Source organism: Galendromus occidentalis, unplaced genomic scaffold (assembly GCF_000255335.2).
Source record: "Galendromus occidentalis unplaced genomic scaffold, Mocc_1.1 scf7180000077433, whole genome shotgun sequence".
NCBI classification, from domain to species: Eukaryota; Metazoa; Arthropoda; class Arachnida; order Mesostigmata; family Phytoseiidae; genus Galendromus; species Galendromus occidentalis.
This window is the reverse complement of record NW_003805421.1, coordinates 222,964-233,371: the sequence shown is the minus strand read 5'-3', so window position 1 is coordinate 233,371 and position 10,408 is coordinate 222,964. Positions and strand designations below refer to the sequence as shown.

At 53.3% G+C, this 10,408-nt stretch overlaps 2 protein-coding genes across 2 annotated transcripts; both read left to right on the top strand.

Annotated features, from left to right (window-relative positions):
• Window positions 1–592: 592 nt before the first annotated feature.
• On the top strand, window positions 593–2,766 carry LOC100907423 (tubulin alpha-3 chain). The gene is made up of 6 exons (XM_003742840.3): window positions 593–691; window positions 847–1,004; window positions 1,280–1,390; window positions 1,544–1,665; window positions 1,796–2,421; window positions 2,530–2,766. Exons 1-6 carry the CDS (start codon window positions 599–601, stop codon window positions 2,764–2,766), a joined length of 1,347 nt encoding a protein of 448 aa, XP_003742888.1. The 5' UTR covers window positions 593–598.
• A 925-nt stretch (window positions 2,767–3,691) lies between these two features.
• jhamt (juvenile hormone acid methyltransferase) lies at window positions 3,692–7,400 on the top strand. Its single transcript, XM_018639342.2, has 5 exons — window positions 3,692–3,884; window positions 3,971–4,151; window positions 4,755–4,980; window positions 5,292–5,430; window positions 7,246–7,400. The coding sequence occupies exons 1-5, from the start codon at window positions 3,692–3,694 to the stop codon at window positions 7,398–7,400; spliced, it is 894 nt and encodes a 297-aa protein (XP_018494858.2).
• The last annotated feature ends 3,008 nt before the right edge of the window (window positions 7,401–10,408 follow it).

Sequence of the window (10,408 nt, the reverse complement as noted above, 5' to 3'; positions counted from 1 at the left end):
GAGGATCTCGTTACAGGGCACTTTTTCGCCACATGTGGAGAAATTCCCTCTCTTTCTGATAATTGTCCTGAATATACGGGCCTGCTTGGGGCCAAGCCCGAGGTACTCATAACGAAAGCAAACCTTGCCCTCCGAAGAACGAGTTCCAATACGAATTCGTTGCCATCGCTGCGACTTCAAAACATTCGCAGGCTCGGCGATCGATATCCGACGCCTGCGAACGAGGCATTCTCCAACACAAGTCCTCTTCACACTTGTTGCACCGCCGACGCATAACGAGGCGAACGGAAAGAACTCTCTTACTGCGGTACGAAGCACTTCCGATCGATCGAGCCAAGTTAAGCCACGATTGATGATTTTTGATTGTGATTAAGGAGACGTCGCGCTCTTCTGTGTTCCCCGGGAGCTCACGAGGATTCTGAGCGCTCACTTCAGAGTAGCTCCTGAGGGGAAAAGTCGCAGTGAGACGATTATCGACGAACAGCCCGCAATAGACCGCTTTCTTCGTCCGCAAAGAGCCGATAGTCGAATCACCATTTTTGTGTACTTTTCAGATTTCTCCGGACGCCGAGGAAATAAACCTGAGCCACCGCTGAAAATGAGAGAAGTAATTTCCCTACATTTGGGTCAGGCAGGCTGTCAAATCGGTAATGCTTGCTGGGAACTCTACTGTATAGAACACGGGATCCAGGTGAGCCTTCGATCGTACAATTTGAGCTCCCAATCAGCCGGGAGGATCCGAGAAACTTCCGAAGCTTACATCTGAACGTTCCCTTCGTCGATTGGGTACTTATGCGCCGCCGACGTTCGCCGGTTGATGAACGAGTTGATCTCTCTGCTCCGCAGCCCGATGGGAATATGCCCGGCGATACGACTCTCGGTGGCGGAGACGACTCTTTCAACACATTCTTCTCAGAAACAGGGAGCGGGAAACATGTTCCCCGAGCAGTCTTCGTGGACTTGGAGCCGACTGTAGTCGACGAAATTCGGACTGGGACCTACAGGTACTGCGTGGTCTTTCTCCGACATTTCGTTAAATACTCAATTCACATTCTCGGACTCGATTCGGAAGAACTCTATGCTGTCCACCGAAATCGAAGCTCGGATAGAGCTTGCGCTCCTTCATTCTCCAAGCTCACTGTCAGAGTTGAGAAATTTCCTTGAGAGCAGCGAAATAGAAGGGGGGAACAGCCCGCGTTGTCCGATATCGCGAAACGTTGAGGCGTTCCTTCCCCCGCATGGGATTTTCGAAATTCGTAAGACGTTGCATCCTTCACAGACAGCTCTTCCATCCCGAGCAGCTCATAACGGGCAAGGAGGACGCGGCGAACAACTATGCGAGAGGACATTATACCATTGGCAAGGAACTGATTGATCTGGTGCTCGACAGGTTTGAGAAATGCATGCGGAACATGTTTTTAAATAACTTCGCGAATACATATAAGCACTGGCTCGCGTCGATGCCGCAGGAGCTCCTGAAAGTTTGATTCCCGAAGAGGCTGCTCGCGAACCCTGGGAAACTTTTCCGAATTTTCCTTCTCAGGATCCGCCGTGTAGCCGATTTATGCTCAGGACTCCAAGGCTTCTTGATTTTTCACTCTTTCGGTGGCGGCACCGGGTCGGGATTCACTTCCCTTCTGATGGAAAGGCTCTCAGTCGACTACGGTGGGTAGTTTTCGCGCGGTCCAAACGCGCGACGGCCACGACGCCATCCGAACATGAATTCGCTCTCCTCGACCGGCGCACCGGATCTCGTCGCAAAAACAGCTCCGGGAAATATATTGTTATGTTGCAGGCAAAAAAGCAAAGTTGGAATTCTGTGTCTACCCAGCCCCGCAGGTGTCGACGGCTGTCGTCGAGCCGTACAACTCCGTGCTGACCGCTCACTGCACCCTTGAGCATTCGGACTGCGCCTTCATGGTCGACAATGAGGCCATCTACGACATCTGTCGCAAATATCTCGACATCGCGAGACCGACCTATACGAGTCTGAACCGGCTGATAGGGCAAATCGTGTCATCCATCACGGCCTCGCTCCGCTTCGATGGAGCTCTCAACGTGGACCTCAACGAGTTCCAGACCAACCTGGTTCCCTACCCGCGGATCCATTTCCCATTGGTGACCTATGCTCCCGTCATTTCAGCCGAGAAAGCCTACCACGAACAGCACAGCGTTTCAGAGATCACGAACGCCTGCTTCGACCCGAATCTGCAGATGGTGAAATGCGACCCGCGTAACGGAAAGTACATGGCGTGTTGCCTTCTCTACCGAGGCGACGTCGTACCTAAAGACGTGAACGCGGCCATCGCGGCAATCAAGACCAAGCGAACCATCCAGTTCGTCGACTGGTGCCCGACGGGATTCAAAGTCGGGATAAACTATCAGCCGCCCGCCGCGGTTCCGGGCGGCGACACGGCCAAAGTAATGTGTTTGAGATTCTCGGGCATTCCGCCCATCCAATTTAATAAGAATCTAAAGACTCGGTCGTGAGGAGGCCCCGGTTTAATTCCTGCGATATCCGCCTTTCAGGTGCCGCGCGCGGTCTGTATGCTCTCGAACACTACGGCGATCGTGGAAGCGTTTTCGCGACTCGATCACAAGTTCGATTTGATGTACGCCAAACGGGCTTTCGTTCATTGGTACGTAGGAGAAGGGATGGAGGAAGGCGAGTTCTCGGAAGCTCGCGAAGATTTAGCCGCGCTGGAAAAGGATTACGAGGAAGTCGGGGTCGATTCGAACGATGGAGAAGAAGGAGAAGAATACTGAGGAAACTCTGCTTCCGTCGGTTGAAGCGGGAACTCAGATCGTCCAAGCACATCCACACCTCATCTTTCAAGGAGGATTCCCGGAGAAGGAGGAAACACGCAGATGTAGGACTGGTATTCTTCGTGCTGGAAAAAATTCTACCTGAGGTGAAACTCTGTAGCGAACTATCGGCATTGGGAGAATCTCTCGAGTGATCGATTTGCGCGTTCAAAGGAATAGATCAGTCGGCGATTCCACGCGAGGACACAGATGCGAACAATATTTTTTCCTGAGCAAGTCTTGGCGTTCTGCTGCACGTGACTGCAATAACTTGTACAAACGAGTTCGGAGCGAACCCTCGATCCATGGCTGGGCGCTGGACTACAATGATCTCTTCTGATTCGAAGGTTCCAACTTATAATTACGCAATAGAGCATCCGACGAGCGTGGCTCTCACAGGCATTGAATTTTCGGCATAAAAATAATTCACTCAACTCTGTATATCAGTACCTTCCTCGACCCGGAACTGAACTGCCACTCACACAGCCCAATAAAGAGCTTCGTTTTGTCGTCCAAACATTTTTTGTCATTCGCCGAGCCTAATCAATCTGGAGTCCTGGAGTCGAGCTCACGATTCAGTATCCATAAGCAGTGTCGGTGACGCATCACAGCAATTATGCCTCACGTATTGCTGGCCGAGGACTTTCGCGTTTCAGGAATTCCCGGATGAGTGCTCAGTGTTTTTCACGGACAGGTCGTCACAGGATTCCTATTCGTTTCATCTGAGTACAATAAAGTGCAGTCGTTCTCTTCCTTCCTGGCCTCTGTTCCCTCGTCCGACGGTGATATTTCCTCTGAGCGCGCACTTTCTCGTTGTCCTCAAGTCCTTAAGTCTAAACTCAGTGTGCGTCCCGTTCGCGTCGGATCGCCCCAGTGCTAAACGAACATGCTACGTGGAGGTCGACACTGCCTTTCTTCATTTTTCTCTGGCTCTGGTCGACGCCATCAAAGTCATGGTTTACATTACCCGAAGCTCTACCAAAACACCCACGAACTCCAACAACGAGACAACCGGAAAGTCCTGGAATTCTACCAGAGTGCCTTGTCGAGAGAGATTGCGAAATCGGAAGGCTCACAAGGTTGGTTGGAAATCGAGACCCGACCAAACCCGATTTGGGCTTGACGAGTCATTTACAGGCCTGGTGATCGTTCTTGTTCCATTCAGTGCTGGATATCGGCTGCGGAAGTGGCGACACGACCCATAAGACTCTACGACCCCTGATGGTGGATGACTTCGGGTGCCGACGAATCGTGGCGACAGACATCTCAACTTCAATGCTGGACTATGCTCGTGGAGCCTACCCTCATAGAGCCATCAGCTACGACGTTTTCGACGTCAGCTCTGCGTAAGTGGCTGGTGGCCGACGTCGACGCCGTCTACCGCATTCTCGAGCATCATATTGGTTCGGATCGCAAGAAAAAAACCCACTGCAGAAATGGAGGCTGTGCCCGTCGTACGCTGCAGCAAATATGGCGAAATCATCTTTTCAGAGCTCCTTCTCGAAAGTTTGATAAGAAAACGTCAACTGGGGATCAAGTCGGCAAAGTCTGGTTTCGAAACGAAAAGTGGTCCGTTTTAACGAGCCGGCAAAAGTGAACGAATGCCGTACGCTTGTCGCCGGAAGTAGACGTAATGGGAAAACTGTCTCAGTTTTCTTTCGTGTTCTCTACCGCTGCCCCCATTAGAGGAAATGTCGTGGCCATAGAGATGCTCCCTCTCCACGGGGTACGCACAGCGAACCATGAGCTTGTTGTCACGAATGAGGAAATGTCATCATGAGGAATAATCCCGTAGTCTCGATTTGACGACTAGCCTTCGGAGGAAAATTGTTGCGTCTTCATGTCGAGAGGAGATATTATTCAGGAGCAAGGCTCCCAATAGGAAGGATTGTGAGCTCAGATAAATGGAAGCATGATGCGCTCATATGCTCCCTCCCGCGACTTTTCAGGGACTCAGCCCAGGAACTGGTCTCTCGCTACGGCCATTTTGAGTTTGTCTTCTCTTTCTACACGCTGCACTGGGTGCGTGACTTGGCCGGGGCTTTGGCAAACGTGCGTCGGGTGATGCTACCGCAGGGTCAACCTTCCGAATGTCTCTTGTCGTTTCTGGCCCTGAATCCAGCCCTGCTCGTATACCGCATCCTTGGAAAAGACTCCCGTTGGGCAAAATACGTTGTGAGTGTATCCGCTGGTTGGACCCTCTTCAATGGCGGTCGAAGGCACAAAACTCGGACGAGATTCGTTTGGAGTTCGAAAAAGAAGTTCTCCGATCCCCCAGCGAGGATGCGCTGCACGACATAGTGCGTTGGCGACCCGCTTCCTCCCTCGACGTTGTCGCTTCCCTTGTTGATTTTTTCGATTCTAAGTTTCATTTTCTTGTTTGTTTGTTTCTTCGTTCGTTCGCTCGTCTATGCGTGCCGTCCGCAGAATATCGAGGAACCGTTTCGCTGGAACAAGCTCCGAACTGAAACTGCGTCATCTTGCAGGAATCGACTACAATTCCATTCGGGGAAATATACACTCAAGAGAGTCTGCAGCAAATGGCGGAGAGCTGTGATTTGAAGCTCCGCAGTTGCGAAGTTCTCAGCATGGAGTTCGGTCACGCGAGTCTCGAGAAGCTCCGAGGTTTGTTGGGTTTATGACTAGCAGCAGCATCAGCGGTAGTCTCGGGCTACCGCCGAGAGCGGCGAGAAGCAAAGAGCACGGCAGCGAAGCGTATCCTCCTGCGCGATGACGGCAGCCCTGTCGGTCTCTTTGACGACAACGATGGAGAAGCAGCAAAGGAACTCCTCGACGGATTTTCGCCGACGTCCTTTTTCCTGAAAACGCACCGCGGCCGGCTTGGGTCAGGGATGGGGGAGAAGAGCCGAGCGCTTCGCGAAGAATATAATATCTATGCATATTGTATTCGCTTTTGGTTTTCCTCAAGTTTTATTCATCCGAACGGTGGCGGCGTTGTCGTCTTCCCGCAGACTTCACTGACGACGGGTCCACGTGCTCGAGCTCCGGGCACGCTTGCGTACCCCGCACCCCTGCGGGCGCGGAGTCGGCCTTCATTCTCTTTTGCCTTTCTGCCTCACCTCGCCCGCCCGGCGGATAGCTGGCGGGTAGAGTGGCGCGCCGGCCACCCAACGTTCATCCCCATCCTTCTCGGTCATATCCTACTGCGCCGCCGCCGCCGCTGCTGCGGCAGCCGCTAAAAGTGAGCTTAATTTAGCCAACAATAGGGGCGCTCAGCCGTGCCCCGGTTCGCGCGTTCGTTCGCCCTGCGTACGTAGCCCGAACCGGCGGCTGCTGACGACGACCTACGAGCCGAGCCTGGTGAGCTTCGCCAGCAAATCAGCCGGTCGGCTGATCGCCACTCGCATAGAAAACTGACTGAAGCACCGAGAGTAGAGCCAGTGAGCAGGAAAACCCTGCCGCAAGGTGGCTCGCGATTCTTCTCTCGGGCGTCGGTGGGCAGGCGGACTGGCAGGCAGGCACAACGGCGCGGCAAGTCAACGGCCATGCTGGGCTACGAAGAACGACGTCTACGGAGAGAGAAGTATCGAAATGCGAGGAGTCGAAAGGATGCGGGAGAACGAGAGGAACGGGAAGAGTGACAATCACAACAAGGGATTCCGGGCGGCGGTAGGGAATAGCAGCGGGAAATCTCTCTGGAGCTTGTTGAGTACGCCATCCCCGACAGCTTCGACATCGATCGCCCGGCAGCTAGCTGAGGAAACTCAGTCAAGCAAGGAACGAACCGAGCCGGCGGGGAGTTTGAGCAAGTTTCAGGGGCTCTCCGTTGGAGCATGGACAGCGAGGTGCTGCAGCCCAACCACCGGGTGAGAGCCGGAGGTAGTCGGATGATCCCGAGTCTTTACGTCGACCTGACTTCCCGAGTGATCGGGGGAGGGGGTAGTGTTCGGATAATTACAGCCCCGCATATGGGAAGCGAGGACATCCAAGTCTCCACGGTGATTTTCGGTCGACATGGGTGTTCAATTCTCAATCCCATAATCATGATATTAATAATAGTGATGATATTACTAATAATATTACTAATGATCATAGCGGAAGCTTTTCCACCAGCTTCGGAGTGCGTCTCTGGACTTTGACCTCCGGGCCGAGACTCGAACTCGAGCCTCTACTCCGGAAAAGCAGCTGCGCCTAACGACTGCAGCCGCGATTCAATTTTTCTCGTTTCCAACACGAACTTACAAGTCGCTAGAAGGAAATGCTCGCCACGGAGACAGGAGAACTTCATTTGAGCTCACTCGTTTGAAAAAGGGACAGAACCCGGGCTGGGATCACCCAATTCTGCGATGCGGATGACGGCGGGAATTTTCTGTCATTTTGCATAAGGTCACGCAACGAAATAGCTGTCGACGAGATCGTTGCGGCTCCATCTACCCTTTGCTGCGATTATGAGATAAAGCGACAACTTTTTTTATCCAGATTCAGCGGTCGCCGTATGCCCAATCCACAGGACCATCCCGGCCGAGCAGAGGAACGATTTTGAGAAAGATCTCGTGAAGAGCTATCTCGAAATCAGCGGAGGGAGCGAAATTTTCAACTACCAGATCGCGGTCCTGCACGCCCGGAGCGATTGAGCGACGAGGACCCCGCTCCGAGACGGGACGACAGGATTTCTTGACGCGTCACGAATGAAGTGACGAACCGATCGCCGCCGTCGTCTCAGTGCTCAAGATGTCAGCCTAGCGATAGTGTTGCTCGGCTGCAATCGTGCGCGTACAGTCTGACATTTATTCTATCTCAAATAAATATATTCCAATAAAAACATTATAACATCGGTCCCCCGAGAGCACTTACGACTCTGTCATCGCGCACGTCGTGCCTCGTGACGCTGTGCGACCCCAGCGCTCACTCTATTATCTCTACGATGCAGTCAAACGCCACAGAACCCATCATGACATTAGATTCGAGCGCACATGACCTCTCCGGGCGATAATGATCAGCCTCACGATCATAGATAAGAAGAAGAACTTCATATCGGATTTATCGAAGTTCAGGCAGGCGATATCATTAACAATCCAAAGCATCCTATACTGACGGGATTTTTTGGCGGTATTCTGACGGGAAGCGTCAGGAAAAGATAGCGGAGGGATCACGGAATTTTCAAGCCGGTTCCGGGAACTCGTGGACCTTTAGTCAAAATGTAGACAATGGGTCCGAGGAGAGTGTGTATATATGAGGGACGGAATCACAAGGCAATAATCTCTCCACTGAAGGAGCGGAGGCTTTTGTCTACCCGATACGATTCGCAGGAACAATTTGCCAAATGGTGGCAATGCTGATGAAGCCTTGCCGAGGCAGGCTGGCGGGCACGGTTCCCGGGAGCTCGACGAGTGGGCATCGGCGCCGGCGGGATCCGAGCCCTAATCTGCGATCCGACCCCCGCGCTCCGACACAGAGTGGGCGGACAGACGGCGGGTTACATTGGTGAAGTATGTTACTTATCCTGTTTCCTTCTCTCTCCATCTCGCGATTCTTCTTCCTGGTGAGCGTTCGTTCCTCCGATGACCACCCTGAGCAGAAACGTCGAAGACACGCCTCGTCTCGGCGGAATGCGCAACGAGCGGACCAGGGGGTGGCGAGCGATGGAACCGGCCCACGAGTTCGACAAGGGACGAGCGATTGATTTTCAGCTTGAGGACTGTCAGAGCGGAGCACCGAAACTCCCCGAAATACCTTGAAGTTCCGCGTTCAAGGGACGCATCAGATCAGAGACTCTTCGATTGGAGTCAATGAGAAAGAAAGACCCTCCTCACATGGAGTCTATCAGAAGCCGAAGGTTCTCCGTGGTAATTCCCCATCGGTAATCCCTATTTAATCTCGAGCTCCGTCCATGGTGCCACCTGCTCTCTGACACCGGAGAGCAGGTTTCGTCGAAAATCGCGGCGTGCGCGGGGCCTCTAGCCAGGGGGTGTCAAGGGCTCGGGGCGGTCACAAAACCGTCACCGCCGCCATCGAGGAGCGCTCGAGCGTTGCGGGTTGCTCAGCCGGCGAGCTAACAGACCGGAGTCCAGTCAAAAGGACGCGGCGGCACCGGTAACAGCGGCAGCAGCAGCGGGCAGGCCAGCTCCGATGGGCACGCACCGCTCGAGAACATAGATACAGTCGGTCCGTCCATCTGCCGGCTTCATGGAGTTGTATGCAACCGCTCCGTAGAGCGAGGACCGTCATCAACATCATCACCAGCAACATATCGTGAAGTAGGTCCAGCAGCATCACGGACCGTGAGAGCGTGGGCGACCGGGTTGTCCTAGTGTATCCTGTTTCGAGATAATGCCTGGTTTGGAGCTTTGGGATATCGCCTGATACTTATTATTCCCCTTTCAGCGATATGAATTCGACGATGGAGCCCCGAGCCTCGAATCGCTCATTGGTGCCTATTAGGCGCGCGGATGCGGGGAAAATCGGGAAATAGAAAAACGTAATTTCATAGGAAAAAATAAAATCCAGCAAACAGTGAGCCCACAACAGGGGCCTCGACGCGGGTTCCGGGGGACCGGCCTCGACTGAGAATGAATCGATGCGGGCCCATTCGATGGGAGATGAGCGAATCAACGCATTGTATCCGCGACCGAGCTCGGTCCGGGAATCTCGCCTCTCCGCTCCACACCTCTCAGATAAGGTAAGCTGCTACTGCTCCCAAATCATTACGGAACGCGTGACCGAACCCGACCTGCTACTTCATGAAGCTATTCGGCCAGTTTTGGTGGCGGTCCAGTAGACGGGGCACTGGATGGGGCGATCCCGAGTAGACATGTCGGCCTCCGGAATCACGAAACGACGATCGCTCGTTGCTTGCATGCTGCACTGTACTGTGATGGGATTCGTGGGATTTCTCTCGAGGGAATTCAGTTCCGCATCGAGAGCGAGGGACCGACATGCTGCTAGAAAAGAACTTCCAAGAGAGAACGATTAATGACGGAGTCGGGAAGCTCCCTCGATCGACGAGGCCGATCAGCCGCCCCGAGGGACGCGGGGGACAAAGCGACCGGCGCGTAGGAGCGCAAAGGAGACGGAATCGGAAACAGGGGCAGCGTAAAGTTGTCGAATAAAGTATCTACTTCAACTCCTGGGCAAAAGTAAGTTCCCGGAGCCCTCGCCGGGAATTTTTTAGGGTCGTCTAGCTCTCCTTCGTTTTGAGACTTTTTATTCTTTTTTTTTCCTCGGAAAACGAAGGAACGAGCCGGCGAACAACGACGCTCACACACACACACGGACGCGTACCCTTCAAAGAAAAACTCACAGTGACGGCTCGACCTCTTGAACTCGGCGGGCAGAGTTTTTCGCAATAAAATCTCCCGAAGTCATCAAATTCAGCGACTCACTCAGCAAGCGGAGCAAGCGATCGGATAGCCGGTCCCCGATCGGTTGGCCGATCGGTCGCTCGTCGAGGGGTTCGAGCTCTTGTCAAATATTTTCCTTATATTTTGTCAATTCGGAAGAGACTCAGCATGGATCGAACACCATGAAGGGACGATCGTATGTCAATAATTTCCTGTCGGGTGCACAAACCGTTCTCAGATGATCAGTCTGCCCCCGGAGAAGCGAGAACCAAGTGCTCGGGGGATCGAGAGGCAAGCGTACG